The following is a 17,471-nucleotide window of genomic DNA, read 5'->3' on the forward strand; positions in this document are numbered from 1 at the left end:
TATGTGTATATACATATGTTTTTATATATACATATAAAATATATATTATGTGTCTCTAAAAGGAAACTGTACTCTGCTTGGGAACAACAACCATGACTTATACCGTGTTTCCCTGAAAACGAGACTTAGCCAGACCATCAGCTCTAATGAGTCTTTTGGAGCAAAAATTAATATAAGACCCGGTCTTATACAGTATATTATATTAGACCTGGTCTTACTTTAACATAAGACCCGGTCTTATATATAGTATACTGTATAAGACCGGGTCTTATATTAATTTTTGCTCCAAAAGACGCATTACGTAGAGCTGATGGTCTGGCTAGATCTTACTTTCGGGGAAACACGGTATCTCCTTTGTATACTCTATGCTGAACATATGGTGGATGCTCAAAAACTTGCTTTACTGAGTTTAAAATCACTTGGCAAATGAGTTAGCTATTTTAAGTCAATCCTTAAATATAGATTAACAATTGAAATTCTGTTTATTAGTTGAAAATGAAAGCAATCACATTAGTATAAATAATATTACCTGTAAGGATAGCCGTGGTACTTGGAACGGAATATCGAAAGTAGAAAACTGAAGAAAAAGACAACGAGGCCTAATCCCACTAGGCAAATTACTAAAAAGAGATAAAATACTATTAGCATCTAGACAAATGAAACCCAAATGTCTGTATTTTTAAGATGCATTCACTTAAGTACAGTATACTTACATGTAATAGTTAATGGTACATACAGATACAACAAATCAGATAATCCAAAATGTAATGGATTCATTATTTTCCACATTCTTAATGAAAATGTACTATTTGGAGTATGAAAACAACAAAAGTAACTGAGCTAAATCTTCTGGTTGTTTTCTTAAAGAGTTCCTAAGAATACTAAAATGCCCCAGGGGACAAAACAAAACAAATTATGTGATAGACCACAAACAAGATTATCAGCCCCTGCATTATGAAGCACTAGATATACTGGCAGAGACATGTGCGTTATTACAATGATAAATATAAATTCATTGTTTTCAGGGCCATGCAATATTTACAAAGAAATATAATTTTAGATTACTGCTTCAGAAATAGCCTGTTACTTAGAAATAGTTCATCCTGGTGTACAGAAGGCGAGGGTTAAAAGCTTCTAGAGTAAGATAATATGGACTCTGTAAAAGACAAAGGGAGAGAAGACCCCCTAAGTAGCAGGTAATAGTGTCAAGGTTTTATTGTTTGTTTGTTTTAACAATGGAATGGGGGCTGTAATATATTACAGTAGAATGTGCTGTGCTCTAGGTTTTCAATATTTGTCCCAGGCAAGTTGACAATAGGAAAATTACTTTTTCCCTTTTCTCTTTTACTTAAAAGTAGATGAGTAATTATATATACATTCATATCATATAAAATAAAAATATGCTCACATATTTAAATATACATTTATGGATATTTAAACAAGATTCATTGCTATTAATAAAATAGATATGTTTCTAATATTTAAATGTTTAAAAATCTGAGACAATAAAATGCAAGTATGTTTAGAATAAAATAAATATATATTTTTAAAAACTGAAGTTTATTTAAATTGGTTTTATAAATAAGTAGAAATTAGAATTATTTCTCAGTAATAAACACTTAAGCATTCTTAAGAACAAAATATTTGCACAATACTTGTATCTTTTTATAAGTTTCAGGAAATAATTTAAAAATACTGAAAAATAGCTGAAATAATTATAAAAGAAAGGAGAAGGCAAAAATAGATTAAACATACTAAGGCAGAGGACCACAAGGAAAATTAAAGTTATTATATATGCTTATAATGATAAATACATTTTAAAAAATTCTTCTAGCATATAAATGAAACCAGGTTTAATTACAGTCTTGGAAACCAGGGAGTACAAAAAGTATGGACTCTCAAGGTATGGTCTAGAAATCTGTGTCGGTTTTCATTCAGCTCTGTAGGAATATCATTCTCTCTGTTTTGAGTATAAATAGTTAAAAATCATAAGCACTTAATAGCATTCAATTGAAACTTCTATGACATTTAATTTCAGACAATATTCATATGGTTGAACTTCAAATGAATATTGGCAGATAAAAAACGGTTGCTGAACATCACAAAATGAAAAACACCTTTTTTAAAAATTGTAGAATATCCAAGTATGCCAGACATCAGGCACTAGACACAGCATATTAACAACTTTGCGTACAACAGTCTTACTAAACCTAGACTTAATTACATGATGTTTTACTTTATACCTTCCTACATTTGGTATTTTTATCAAACACTTCTTCCTTTCCTCTATCTTTAAAAAAGAGACACAAAATTTTTAGAAGTTGAATATTCAAAACACTTTTCACTCCCTTTGCCACTTTTAGTAGCCGCATTTGGTTATGCTCAACGGGAAAAGAGGCTCAAAATATGTGATCACGTAAGGGAATATATTTGTATCAGTGCAGTGGAACAAAATAATGTAACTCAAGTACTTGTACATGGAGAAGAGAGAGGAATCGAATGGGTGGTGAGGAGTTAGTCATCACTAAAGGAACCACTGTAGCCCATCCAAGACTACATACTTGTAAGAAGAAGATGCTATAATGACACAAACATTCTGACCTGGCCAATAATAATCACAGTAGTTGTATTATACCAAAAATAAAAACCACATTAGAATCAAAAAGGAGTAATTTAAAAATATATTTCCCACCTCTCTCTCTCTCTCTCTCTCTCTCTCTCTCACACACACACACACACACATTAATTACGCAATGTGTGTGGGGGGGTGTTGGAATCACGCATATACAAATATCTACCAAGAGGGAAGCTGGAAGTAGTGATTTTATAAACTCATTATCATAGACATTGTGAGGTTAAAAAAATTAATACATATTTCTTACTATTACTTACCTTGAAATGACAGAATACATATAAATATATAATCACATTAAGAATTTGTTCTCATAAACATTATCTGTCAATCCCAAGACCATCAAATTGTTTATTTAAAAGCTATATCATAAAATGATATTCTGAACAATGCTTAACTAAACAAAGTAATGCATTTGTTTCTTACCCTGTAGTTTCTTTATAACAGGGTGTAGATAGCATCATGGAAAACCAGAAGGTAAACTAATCTATAAATTACATCCAAAACACTTCAACATTTAAGATACCTAAGTATTTAGAAATCAGTATGATGTACTTACTGACATGTCACCCTATCTAAAATCCCATAAAGAAAATAAGTCTTTTATTTTAAACTTCTTAAAAAATTATTAATCTTTCTCAGGCATCTATGCTCACCATACATAATTTATGGGTTTTAAGAAGGGTTCAGAAATGCAAAGCATATTGACAAAAATTTTACCTATAGGTTTGTAGAGGTATACTCATAAAATCACATAGGGACTTGACATAATGATAAAAAGGTCTGTGTCAGGAAATACTGAATTTAAGTCTCTCTGTACTTTCCTAACCTAGGCTCTTCAGGGAAGAGTTTTTCCATGTGTCGATCCCCTTTCCTGCCAAGTTTTGTTACTTTATAAAAGAATGTTGTTTTATTCTATCACCCCTTAATATTTTCATCAAAAGATAAAACATAATTGACTGGAACTCGGTGGAATTGTAAACCTTGGAATATCACTAGAAAAGGCAAATGCCCTGGAAAAGGTAGGATTAAGATATGCTCCCTTTTTAAATGTTGATAAGAGGAAGTTAGGAGGTAATTAGAAAATATTCTAATACTTCAGTGTACAAAATCTACGTGAAAACTTCTCCATCTGAGTCAGTCCTTGAATGCATACCTGATTGTTGGCATAGGGGACATACCATTTGCCAGTAAATCCGCCTCTCCCCACAGAATTTTCCATCTCCCCTGTAGGATGGATGTTTCTCCAGAGAACACAGCTTCAACAGAGATGGGTCAGGGCACCCCTGACAAGAGTAGATAGCAGCTTTCCTTTATGCGAGATTCCACAGAAATCATCCAATCCCATTTTGGAAGAAATATATTTTTAAGTATTTGCACACAGACATCCAAGAAATAGAAGCAAAAAACACCATACCCTTTCTCAAACTGGAACATTTCTTTACAAGTTAATATTTACAAAGGACCTTTATTTATTTCCCATTTGATTTACATGAATCTTAAGACTAAAACAAAATTACAAAAATACCAACACAGAGACTTACTCCGTCTTTTTCCAACATCTCCTTTGGATGTTGCTGCTTCATTTAGAAGAACCATCCCCATGGTGATAGCAGCATCTATAGCAGTTGTCAAGGAAACAGTAGAATCAGATGCAAATAAAATCTATTAATTTTTCTGGATCTGAACACAGTGTGTTCTGTTCCAGAACAGTTAAATTACAAACGTAAAAAGGGATAAATACAATTTATTCTCTTCATATAACATAAAATTATCATTCTTTGTATATTTAAATTTGCCTTAATTTTTAAAATTATATAACCTAATACTTTAATTTGTGGGATTCTGAAGGTCTATTTGAAATGCTCTAAAATTCTGGGACTTTCACAGCACATATGAATTATACAGACTCTCAAAACCAATAATGACATTTCACATTATACACAAAGACATGAACCAGTTATAGTTATGATGACACATTCCATTGACAATCATAGAAAATTAGAATAGATTCAGCAAGAAACTAACCAACCAACCTTGGTCAGTAGCCTAATGTATAGAAGAGAAAAGCTGGTACCAGCCCTGTGGTATACCACCCCTGGCCTGACTCCCCATCCCATACACATACCATATGCTACCAATGAACTTATAGGGATCCATGACACACAATGTGAAAACCAGAGATTTGGATAATTACTAAATTCCTTGAGTTTCAATCATACAGTAATGGCTGAAAGGATAATGAAAAAGAATGAATGTTTCCTACTACCAGTATAATTAGTCTATGGACTTTAAGGAATCATTCTTCTTAAGGTGTTTTGGTCAATCTGATGATACCAAATCCCTCAAGTCCATAGTCATAGGCCACTGCTAATAATAAGAGAAAAAACAATTAAAAGCTTGTATCATTCAACCTGTTCATATACAGGGAATTTCCACTGCTTACTTCTTCGGAGCAGACTGATGCAGGTCTTTAAGGAGTTACGTTAGAATTCCCCTTTCATTTTCTTCTGGCAATACCCTTTGATATTCATGTATAGATTTTAATCTATGCATTTGAATATGTATCTTTGATCTAAAAATTCATACAGAATTTTAGATTATTTTAACTATGACATATTTTTTGCAAATATTCAAAATGATGTTTTAAAATGACTTTACATATATAGTATAAATTAAACAAATATTTACTTTATGATTCTATCTGCTAAGTAGCTTCTGAAATTCCACTAATAAAATCATGGTGTAAATGGCACAATTTATATTCCTGGGGAAAATAAGGTTTACAAGATTAAATGGATCAAAGACTTAAATATAAGGTCTGATACTATAAAACTTCTAGAGGAAAACATCTTTGTGCAGGCAAGTAGCCTAAGCACTGTACATGTATTTCTCTCATTGAGTCCCTTAATGATGCTATGAGGTAGGTACTCTTTTATTCTTGTTTATAAATTAGGATAATACATATGTTAAATAATTGAAACAAGGTGTTCAGCAGTGCTGGAGCCAGAACTCAAGCCAAGGCTATCTGACTACAAAGCCCACTTGCTCTTAACTTCTTTATGCAACAGAAGCCGTCTCCTTTTTTTTCCTTTAAAAATATTGAATATATTTGACATAGAACATTATATAAATTTAAGGTATAAAACATCTTGATACAGCTATATATTGCAATATGACTGCCATTGTAGTGATAATTAGCACCTCTATCATATTATATAATTATCCTTCTCTTTTTAAGGTTAGAATAAATTCTAAACTCTTAGCAAGTGTGATTACAGTACAACATGGTCTACACATATATTATACTGTGCATTAGAGCTCTGGTTTATAGAGTACCTGTTAAGTTTGTATATACACCTTAAACAACATTTAGCATATCCCCCAATATCCCTATCCCTGGTAACCACCATTTTACTGTTTTTATGAGTTTGACTTTTTTAGATTCCACATATAAATGATAATCATAAAGTACTTGTCTTTCTGTTTCTGACTTCTCTCTCTGCACACAATATGCTCAAGGTCCAGTCATGTTGTTGCAAAAAGCAAGATATTCTTTTTTTTTTTTTTTTTTAGTTTCAGGTGCACAAGACAAAGTAATACTTAGACGTATATCATTTATATTCCTCACACTGTGTGGACCCCCCTCCCCCTATCCACTATCTCTCTGACATCGCACAGAGCCATTACATTTCCACTGTCTCTATTCCTAATGCTGTACTCCGCTTCTCGTAAGTATATACATACATATATATACATGTATATATAAAATTATAGTTGGCATTCATTATTGTTCAGCTTCAGGTGTACAGTGCAGTGATCAGGCATCTACATCATCCCTGAGGTGGGCTCCCAAACGAGATTACTTCTTTAGTTTTATTTTTTTTATTTTTTATTTTTTCTAATACAACAGTTTATTTAGGTGGGTAACAGATTTGGGTCTCTTTTACAGCACTATGTTTTTTTATTTTTTTATTTTTTTTTATTTTTATTTTTTTTTTTTACATCCCTCACACCGTGAATCCCCCTCCCCCCATCCACCACCACCCCGACCTCACACCGAGCCATCACATTATACACATAAAATTATAGTTGGCATTCATTAATGTCCAGCCTCTGGTGTACAATGCCATGACCAGGCATCCACAGCATCCCTGAGGTGGTCTCCCAAACAGGACGCATGTCCATCGGACACCCAACAAAATCCCCAAACACTATTGAATAAGTTCCCCAAAGTAATTCTCAAAAAACCCTGAGGCCATCCTGTGGTCACCAGCCGCCCCCCAATCCCTTCACCCTTCCCCCCATCCTCAACCCCCTCCCCGCCGCCCATCTAACAACTCTCGGTTTTTTGTGTCCCCCAAACTGTTTCTGATTAGTTCATACACATATTCTTTTCTTTAGATTCCGCATATAAGTGAGATCATATGGTACTTGTCTTTCTCTTTCTGACTTATTTCACTTAACATAATGTTCTCTAGATCCATCCATGTTGTTGCAAATGATAAGATTTCTTTTTTCTTTATGGCTGCGTAATACTCCATTGTATAAATGTACCACAGCTTTTTAATCCAGTCATCGACCGATGGGCATTTCGGTTGTTTCCATATCTTGGCTATTGTATAAAGTGCTGCAATAAACACAGGAGTGCATATAGATTTTTGAATTGGAGTTTTGGATTTCTCCGGGTAGATGCCTAGGAGTGGAATTACTGGATCATAGGGTACTTCTATCTTCAGATTCCTGAGATACCTCCATACTGTTTTCCATAGTGGCTGCACTAATCTGCAATCCCACCAACAGTGCGTTCCCTTTTCTCCACATCCCCGCCAGCATTTGTTGTTTGTTGATTTATTGATGATAGCCATTTTGACTGGGGTGAGGTGGTACAAGATATCCTTTTTCATGGCTGAATCATATTCCTCTGTACAAATGTGTGTGTGTGTGTGTGTGTGTGTGTGTGTGTGTCACATTTTCTTTATCCATCAGTGGTGACGCTTAATATTGCTTCCGTATCTCGGCCATTGTGAAAAATGCTGCAATAAATGGGGTGCATATATCTTTAGTGTGGTTTTCTTTTCTGTGAATAAACACCCAGAAGTGGAATTATTGGATCATGTGGTAGTTATATTTTCCATTTTTTGAGACACCATACTGTATTCCATAGTAACTGTACTCATTTACATCCGCACCTATAGTAGACCCTGTAGTATATTTTCTCTGCAGCCTTGCCAACGCTGTTATATCTTAGTCTTTTTAATGCTATCCTTTCTAACAGGTAGTGATGTTGAGCAACTTTTCACGTATCTGTTGGCCTTTGGATGTCTTCTTTGAAAAAATGTCTAGTTATTTCCTTTTTTAATTGGATTTTTTTATTGAGATGCATGAGTTCTTTATATATTGTGGATTATTTACACTTTATCTGGTATACGGTTTACAGAAATTTTATCCTAATCTGTAGGCTGTCTTTTCATTTTGTTGTTTCTTTTGCTGTGCAGAAGCTTTTAAATTTGATTAGTCCCAATTGTTGATTTTTTTGCTTTTGGTGACATCCAAAAAATCATTGGCAACACCAATAGAGGAGCTTCTTCCCCATGTTTTCTTCGAGTTTTATAGTGTCAGATGTGATATTTAAGTCTTTGATCCATTTTGAGTTTATTTTTGTTAGTGGTGTAAGAAAGGTGTCTAGTTTTCTTCTTCTGCATGTTTATCCATTTTTATCAACACCATTTGTTGAAGAGTCTATCCTTTTCACATTGAGTATTCTTGACTCCCTTATTGAAAATTAGTTGACTGTATATGCAAGGGGTTAATTTTGGGCTGTTTTGTTCCACTGGTCTATGTGTTTATTTCTGTGTTGGTACCATACTAGGACCATACTGTTTTTATGCTTTGTAGTATAGTTTGAAATCTGGGAATGTGATACCTGTGGATTTGTTCTTTTTCCTCAGGCTTTCTTTGGCTACTTGGGGCTCTTTGTGGTTCTGTATGAGATTTTAGAATTATTTCTTCTATTTCTATGAAAAATACATTTGGCAGGTTTTGATGGAGATGACGTTGAATCTGTAGATGCCTTTGGGGAGTATAGGATTTTAACAATATTCTGATCCGTGAACATGGTATGTCTTTCCATTTCTTTATGTTTCCTTTGATTTCTTTCAGCAATGTCTTATAGTTTTTGTTGTACAAATCTTTCACTTCCTTGGTTAAATTTATTCCTAAGTATCTTATTGTTTTTGATGCTGTTGTGAATGGGGAAGTTTTTTCTTTTTTCTCAGATGTTTTATTAGTAACATATAGAAATGTAACTGATTTCTGATCGTTGATGGTGTATTCAGCAACTTTGTTGAAATCGTTGATTAGTTCCAATGGTATTTTTGGTTGAGTTTTGGGATTTTCCACATATAAGATCAATCACATCAACTGCAACCAATTTACTTCTTCCTTTCCAATTTGGATTTCATTCATTTTTTTTGTCTTGTCTACCACGTTTCCCCGAAAATAAGACCTAGCCGGACTGTCAGCTCTAATGTGTCTTTTGGAACAAAAATTAATATAAGATGCGGTATTATATTATATATTGTATTATAGTATATTAATTATATTAAACACCAGGTCTTATATTAAAATAAGACTGGGTCTCATGTTAATTTTTGTTCCAAAAGATACATTAAAGCTGATGGTCTGGGTAGGTCTTATTTTCGGGTTAACACAGTAATAGTTCCAGCTAGGACTTCCAGTATCATAATGAAGAAGAGTGGTCAGAGGGGACATTCTTGTCTTGTTCCTGATCTTAGAGGAAAATATTTCAATTTTTCTCCATTGAGTACAGTGTTAGCTATGGGTTTCTAGTATATGACCTTTATTATATTGAAGTATATTCTGACTATAGTCAGTCTTTTGAGGGTTTCTATCAATTAAAAAAGGTTGCATTTTTGTCAAATCTTCTTCTGCAAATATTGATATGATCATGTGACTTTCTTTCATTTTACTAATGTTATGTGTTGCATTTATTGGTTTGTGTATGTTGAATCTTCCTTGCATCCCAGGATTAAATCTCACTTGGTCGTGCTGTATAATCTTTTTTATGTGTTCTTGAATTTGGTTCACTAATATTTTGTTGAGCATTTTTGCATCTATATTCATCAAGAATACTTGCCTATAGTTTTCTTGTGGTGCCCTTATATGGTTTTGATATCAGAATGATACTGGCGTTGTGGAATGAGTTTAGTGTTCCATACTCTTCAGAGTTCTGGAAAAGTTTGAGAAGGACTGGTGTTAATTCTTCTTTAAATGTTTGTTAGAATTCTCCAATGAAGCTATATTGTCCTGGGTTTCCATGTTGGGATTTTGGCTTTTTTTTTTTTTTTTTTTGGGGGGGGGGTCTGTGTGATTTTTAAAAAAAAAATTAGTTTCAGGTGCACAAGGCAAAGTAATACTTAGACGTTTATCATTTATATCCCTCACACTGTGTGAACCCCCCTCCCTCAGGGATGATGTAGATGCCTGATCACTGCATTGTACACCTGAAGCTGAAGCTGAACAATTAATATCAACTACAAGTTTGTGAGTGTGTGTGTGTGTGTGTGTGTGTGTGTGTGCGCGCGTGTATGTATATACTTACAAGAAGCGGAGTACAGCATTAGGAATAGAGACAGTGGACATGTTGGGATGTTTTGATATAAACTCAATATCTTTACTTGTTATTGGTCTGTTCAAATTATCTATTTCTTTCTAATTCAGTCTTGGTAGGGTGTGTTTCTAGAAATATACCCATTTCTTCTAGGCTATTTAATTTGTTGGCATATAATTGTTCATAGAGGTCTCTAATTATCCTATTTAGCATCACTTGAGTCATCTTTTTTATTAGTCTAGCTAAAGATTTGTCAATTTTGTTTATTTTTTTCAAAGAACTAGCTTTTAGTTTTCTCGGTCCTTCCTTTCTATTATTTTCTGGTTTCTATTTCATATATTCTCTCATCTCTATTAACCCCTTCCTTCTTCTAACTTTGGGCTTAATTTGTTCTTCTTCGTCTTGTTCCTTAAGGGTGTAAAATTTTAGGTTTTTTACTTGAGATATTTCTAATTTCTTAACGTATGCACTTATCAATATAAACTCTCTTAACTGCTTTGCTGCATCCCACTAGTTTTGCTATATTGTATTTCCATTTTCCTTTGTTTCAAAATATTTTTTATTTCCCATTTGATTTTTTTGATCCATTGGTTGTTCAGAAATGTATGATTTAGTTTCCACATATTTATATTTAGATATTTTAGCTTTCCTCTTTTGTTGATTCCTAGTTTCTTACCACTGTGGTCAAAATACTTCGTATGAATTCATTCTTCTTAAATTTGCTAAGACTTGTTTTATGCCTTGTCATGAGTTACCCTGGAGACTGTTTTGTGTGTACTGAAGAAGAATGTATATTCTGCTGCTGTTTAATGTAATAGTCTTCCAAGTCCATTTGTTCTAAAGAATGGCTCAACTACAGCATTGCATTGTTAATTTTCTTTGTGGATGACCTATTACAGATAGGGGTATTCAAGTCTCCCACTATTATATAGTGTTGTCTATTTCTCCCCTTAGATCAGTTAGTATTCAATCAGTACGTTTCAGTGTTTCAATATTGGGTGTGTATATATTATGACTGTTATATTTTTTTGATGTATTGACTGACCCCTTTGTCATTATATAGTGATCTTCTTTGCCTTGTATTACTATTTTTGGCCTGAAGTCTATTTTGTGTGATCTAAGTATGGCTAAGCAAGTTTTTGTTTGGTTTCTTATTGCTTGGAATATCCTCTTCTATGTGTGTTCATTTTGAGTCTGTGTTTATCTGTATAAGTGAAATGAGGCTCTTGTAGGCAGCATACAGTTGGATTCTATTTTTAATCTATCCAGAAACTTTGTGCCTTTTGACTGGTAAATTCAATCCATTTATATTTAGTGTGATAAACAGTATGTAAGGATTTACTACTGCCATCTTTTCCCTCTTGGTTGTCTTGTATCTCCATTGTTTCTTTTCCCTCTGTATCTATCTACCTTTTTAAATCTGTGGTTTTCTATGGTGATTTGTTCAGTCTCCCTTTTTTTTTTCTGTCTGTACATTTTTGCATGTGAGTTTCATGAGGCATGCATACATCTCATAGTCTTTTTCTACTGATACCAACTTATCTATCTTCATTGTTCTATAAAGTTTCCATCATTTTACTTCTCTCCTTCTATATTTTTGTGAATCCATTAACAAATTGGAGTAGCTTTAACTATTTTAATGCTCTTTACCTTTAACTTTATACTATAATTAAATGGTTAATGCACTCTTCATATATAGTTTTCTAATTATATTCATCAAATTTATCAGAGTTTTGTGTACTTTCATTGTGTGTGTGTGTGTGTGTGTGTGTGTGTGTGTGTGTTGTCACTAATTAGTGTCTTTTCATTTCAGCTTAAAGAACTCTTTTCAGCATTTCTTGCAAGGCAGGTCTCGTGGAGGTGAGCGCCTTCAGCTTTTGTCTGGGAAAGTTTTTGCTTTTATTTCTCCTATAGGAAAACTTGGCTCGATAATGTATTCTTGGCTGACAACTTTTATCTCCCAATACTTTGACTATGTCATTCCACTCTCTCCTAGCTTTCTGCTGAGAAATCCCCTGATAGCCTAATAGGGGTTCATTTGTAGTTTACTTTCTTTTTCCACCCCCTGGCTGTCTTTGAGATTCTTTATCACTGATTTTTGTAGTTTCACTATAGTGTGCCTTTCATAAGGCCTTTTTACATTGGATTTTTTTAAATTTTATTTTATTTATTTTATTTATTTTTTTAAGCTTCATAGACTTGAATGTCTAGTTTGTTCCCCAGTTTGGGAAGTTCTCAGCTATTATTTCTTAAAATAAACATCTGCCCTTTTTTCCCTCAGTTCTCCTTCTGGAATACCAATTATTCTTACTTTTACTTATCTGATAGAACCTGATAGCTTTTTAAGGATTCCTTCACTTTTCCAACATCATAGTTCTCTCTCCTCTTCCATATGAGCCATTTCTAAATTTCTGTTCTCCAAATTGCTTATTCTTTCTCCCATCTTCTGTGTCGTAATTTCTGTGCTTTCTAAAGCATTCTTTATCTCATGGATTCAGTTCTTCAGCTCCAGAATTTGTTTGGTTCTTTTTAAAAATTTCAATCTCTTTGGTGAAGAACTTCTTCTATTCATTAATTTTATTCCTGAGTTTATTGAATTGCCTTTCTGAATTTTCTTGTAGCTTGTTGAATTTATTCATAAGTTATTTTGAATTCTTTATCAGTTAGATTACAATATTCCATACTTGGGGTTTGGTTGTTGGAGAATTACTTTCCTTTGCGTGACACCATATTACCATGATTTTTTCATAGTGTTGATGAAATGTGCATCTGTCATTGCAACTGAAGTAGAACACACCTTTCTTAATTGTTTGACTGTTACAGTTCAGTAAGCTAGCAATCAAAACCTGTCTCTTGTCTTCCAGAATGTGGCACTACAGTGCAAGTTTTTGATTTTTCTTGAGCTGGTTCTTGCTGTGACCCTTGAGAGCACAAGTCTTAAAAAAGCTGACCTAATAAGAAGCTGTTGGCAGAGTGGGAGTGTATGTGGGCTTAGTATCTTGGGCTTTGGGGGTGCCCTCAGGCCAGCAAGGGGATCCTCTAGTAAGGGAATCCCAGAGGTCCATGGGCAGATCTGCTAAAACACTGGATCAGACTACAAGAAACATGTTCCTTCAATGCCCTTTGAGGTTGTCTGTTCCCCTCTCCTTCCCCCGATTCATGGGGTTCCCTCCTCAGACATCTGGGAGTTACGGAAGAGAAATGGGTCCCTCCAGTTGCGACCTGAACTGCCAGGCCATCTGTCCCTCATCATTTTTGCTTTCCACTTTCACTGCCAAAGATGTAGCTGGTATTCCTCCCAAAGCCTAGCTCGTTGCAGTGTTGCTCTGGGGATGGGAATCACATGTGGGCATGTTTCTCCCTCTCTTCCTCCAAACTTGTCTGTATCCCGCTGCAATGGCTTGCTGTGTTCTCTTTAAGGGTGGCTGGACCTCCACGAATTCTCTATTTCTTGAGAATGTCTGTTTAGTTTTGCACTCACCAGATTACCTTCTGATGGTCGCAAGTGGGAGCGAGGCAGATTCACTGGCTCTGTTGGATCCACCACCCCTTCTGAGGTTATAGCCACCTACTTTCTAATGCACAGGTGTGTGAATACTCAGTGTCCCATTGTCCTCTTGTATTGTGCAGAGATACTTTTGTTTGATTATGGATGTCCAATTAGTTGTCAATCAAAGAGGAGAGAAAAAAGGAATGACTCACACTGCCATGACATTGAGGTCACTCCGTTGTCTTTTAAATTGTTTTGTCACTAACAAAGGTTTTCATTTTAATGTGACAAACTGTTAATCTTTTCAGTTATGAATTTTGGTTATTGTTTCACTTACAAAATTAATTCCTATCCCTAAGTCTTAAAAACATTATCCTTTTTTCTAAAATCTTTAAAGTAAATCAGGTGTTATCATTCTTCCACCCAGAACACTAATAGCTTTCCATCTCACCCAGAGTAAAATCTAAAGACCTCAAAATGGCCTCAAGGTCATACATGATTTGCAGCCTGACCCACTGCTTACACTTCTCTGCCCTCGATTGCTTTTATTCTTGTCCTAACTATTCTTTCAACAAGATAGGAACCCTTCTGCCTCGAAATCTTGCTATTATTCCCCTGCCTGAAATGCTCTTCCCCCAGATATACACATAATTCAGTCCCTCACTTCTTTCAGGTTTCTGCTGAAATGACATCTCACAGAAGCCTCCAACCTCTCTACTTCCTTTTCGTTTTTCTGTTTTTGAAAGGAATTTCAGATATCTTTTTAATGTTATTTATGAGTGTATGTATGTGTGTATGTACGTATATATATATGTATGTATGTATTTAATTATTGTCTTTCTCCTACCACTATAACGTTAGCCCCAAAAGAATGGAAACATTGTTTTGTTCACAATCTTACTCATTACCACTTTTGACAAAGATCACTGTCCTCAGTTTACAAATAAGGAAACTGACTCTCAGAGAGGTCTGAGTAACTTGTGCAAAGCCACAAAGCTAGTGAGTCAAAGTTGGAAACCAAAAAAGCATAAAATAAATGAAATAGAATATCACAGGGTTAGATGAAAATGATAATGAGAGTAAAACATTTCTATGCTAAGCATAAAAATAATTTTGTTAAAGGAAAATATAATGTACATAAACAATACAATCTCTTTAAAAACAGAGAAATGCAGGGAAATAAATAAATAAAAAGTAACTTTTCTTGGGGCAATGAGGCTGTGGGCTTTTTTCTGAAAAGAGCCAGAAAGTAAATATTTTCAGCTATGCAAGCTGTACTGTGTATTGTCACTATTCAATTCTGCTATTGTAGTGCAAAGTAATCGCAGACAATACATAAATAAATAGGTGTTTCAATAAAACCTTACTTATAATAATAATAGGCTGGATTTGGCCCTTTCAGGTCCCAGTTTGATAATCTCTGCCATAAAGAATCTAAGGTAGTACCAAAGATACTATAAACTATTTTATCTGAGAGGAAGTTAGCTTTATTATTACTTGAAAATAAATAAATGAAAAACTTGGTAAACCTTTCTACATGTGATTCCAAAGTAGGAATTTTAAAGCAAAGGGATGTTTAGATTCAGGTTGTGCATACTACCCTAAGATATATTTTATTAGAAAGCAGTAGGGTCGGGAAATAAGTGTTTTCAGAATGTTTCCTGCAAAAATGAGTTTTCTAGGCTTTACCAAGAAATGAGTTGTGAATCTACTTTAAACTTGATGGCAATAATAAAATACAGAAATTAAACCAAAATGGCTTTAAAATAACCAACCCTCTCTCTTTTATTTAAAAATATCTTTTTTAAGGCCTTTGAGTGTTGAGAATTATTTAGCTTATATTCCAGTGTCAAAAAAACAAAACAAAAACAGTTTTGGATAATAAAAAGAGCCTACATAATGTTTATCATTTGAGAAAAAAAATTCACATTTATAACACAGATTTTCAGATAAAGGATTGATTTTTAGACAGAGGAAAAAGCTAGATGATGATCTGTCAGAGTTGATGTGTAGGGCTTCCTTTATTGGGTTAAAGGCTGAATAACTAATGAAAGCCCCTACAAATCTGAGAGGTTCTATGTCTGACTCTTGAGTAACAGATGCTTTCCTACCGTTACACTGAGGGCTGTAGCTATTTGGCTGTGCCTGACTGAAGAATGCCAACATTAAAAGAGAGTAAGATATGTAAATAAGTAGTGGATAATTTGTAACGTTTCTGAGACTTGTTCTGAGGTATCAATGCCTGTGCCCACACACACACACACACACACACACAGCGGTCTAGTTCATGTATTACTTTGCACAGTTGTATTAACATCATAGCAATATATACTTCAACTACCATGCACACTCAATAGTTTCTCTGCTGATCCTATCAAACACCATCTTACTGCTTAGAAAGTCAAAATATTAACATGATCCCACATAAAATATAAGCTGCTATTGTGTAAATTATATACAATAGCCAGAAGCACTGGGGATCCTACTGAACTAATAACAAAGACATTTGTATTACATTATAATCCATTCTCAATTACACATGATGTTAAGTTTACTGTTGTTCCTAGGAAGAGAATCAGGATTGTCAATTTAAAGATAAATGAAAACAAATATTGAAAAATATATTAGCATATTATGGAAGACTTAAAGAGATCTAAACTTAAAATTATCTTCAACTTGCATTCATCATTAATTTTCTTCTATAATATGTTTCTCCTTGGATATAAGACATTAAAATAAAAGAAACATTTTTTTCGCTATCACAGATTAAAAACAAATGCAGACTAAAATACTCTTTCGTAATAAATGGAAAATGTTTTCTCATAGGAAAAGCAAATGTGACCTTTATAAGATTACATATATATATATATATATATATATATATATATATATCACGCACACATATATTTTAAAATTATTATTGCTAGTATAACCTTTGCCTTCTGTATCAGCACTTATCCTTCCAACTGATATTTATCTCATGTCATCTTCTTGAGATCCCAGAATTTAAAGGATGTGGGGAATTAAGGGACAGGTCAGAGTTTAATCTAATTGACGGTAACGCCAATCCTAGAAGTCACGTGACCTGTACTCACTGGCACACAAAGACTGTAAGTGGTGAATTCAGATAAGGGTCAAATTTCTTAGCAAGGTATGGGAAGATTTTCATTATTCAGCCAGTTATCTCTCATCAATCTCCTCTTCAGAATTTGTGAATATTCTCTATGTTTTTGTACCTATCATACCTTCTACTGGAATATTCTCTCCCTCACTTATTCTCCCTCTGGGAAACTTCTTTTGCTACTGTAGCAAAACCAGGCTGAAAAGCCAGTTCAATTTCTATAGGCATCAATGTGTTCCTTTCTTGCTGCTTCCAAACACTGATTATAGTATTTGTCACAATGGATTACAATTTTTTTTCTATCCATCTACTTTTGTTGTAAATAACAAATGTCTTATTTGTATCAGGTATTGAAATGTAACTGAATGAAAAATAAATGAATGAAAAATAATTTTTTACTGGGAAAATATAAAGGATTACATTAGTCTTAAATAGTTCACATATTCTATATTAAAATGCTATAATATTTCTTATTCTCTTTCCATATGGTTTCCTCTCATAGCTACTCACCATTGTTATTTTTTCCCCTTAAATAAGGTACTTAGAAAATAAGACACTAATTAGGAGAAAAATCTTATTCTTAGTAAATATGAAT

At 33.8% G+C, this 17,471-nt stretch overlaps 1 protein-coding gene across 3 annotated transcripts in view; it reads right to left on the reverse strand.

Moving 5' to 3' along the window:
- Window positions 1-17,471, reverse strand: part of TUSC3 (tumor suppressor candidate 3) — a 154,130-nt gene that overhangs the window by 12,839 nt on the left and 123,820 nt on the right. For all 3 annotated transcript variants that reach the window (XM_081045702.1, XM_081045703.1, XM_081045704.1), the window contains exons 8-9: window positions 4,177-4,251; window positions 530-620 (exon numbers count right to left, since the gene is read on the reverse strand). In XM_081045702.1, coding sequence (XP_080901828.1) covers window positions 530-620; window positions 4,177-4,251 — 166 coding nt within the window. The remainder of the gene's footprint in view (window positions 1-529; window positions 621-4,176; window positions 4,252-17,471) is intronic.

Source organism: Rhinolophus hipposideros (genome assembly GCF_964194185.1).
Source record: "Rhinolophus hipposideros genome assembly, chromosome: 4".
Taxonomy (NCBI): Eukaryota; Metazoa; Chordata; class Mammalia; order Chiroptera; family Rhinolophidae; genus Rhinolophus; species Rhinolophus hipposideros.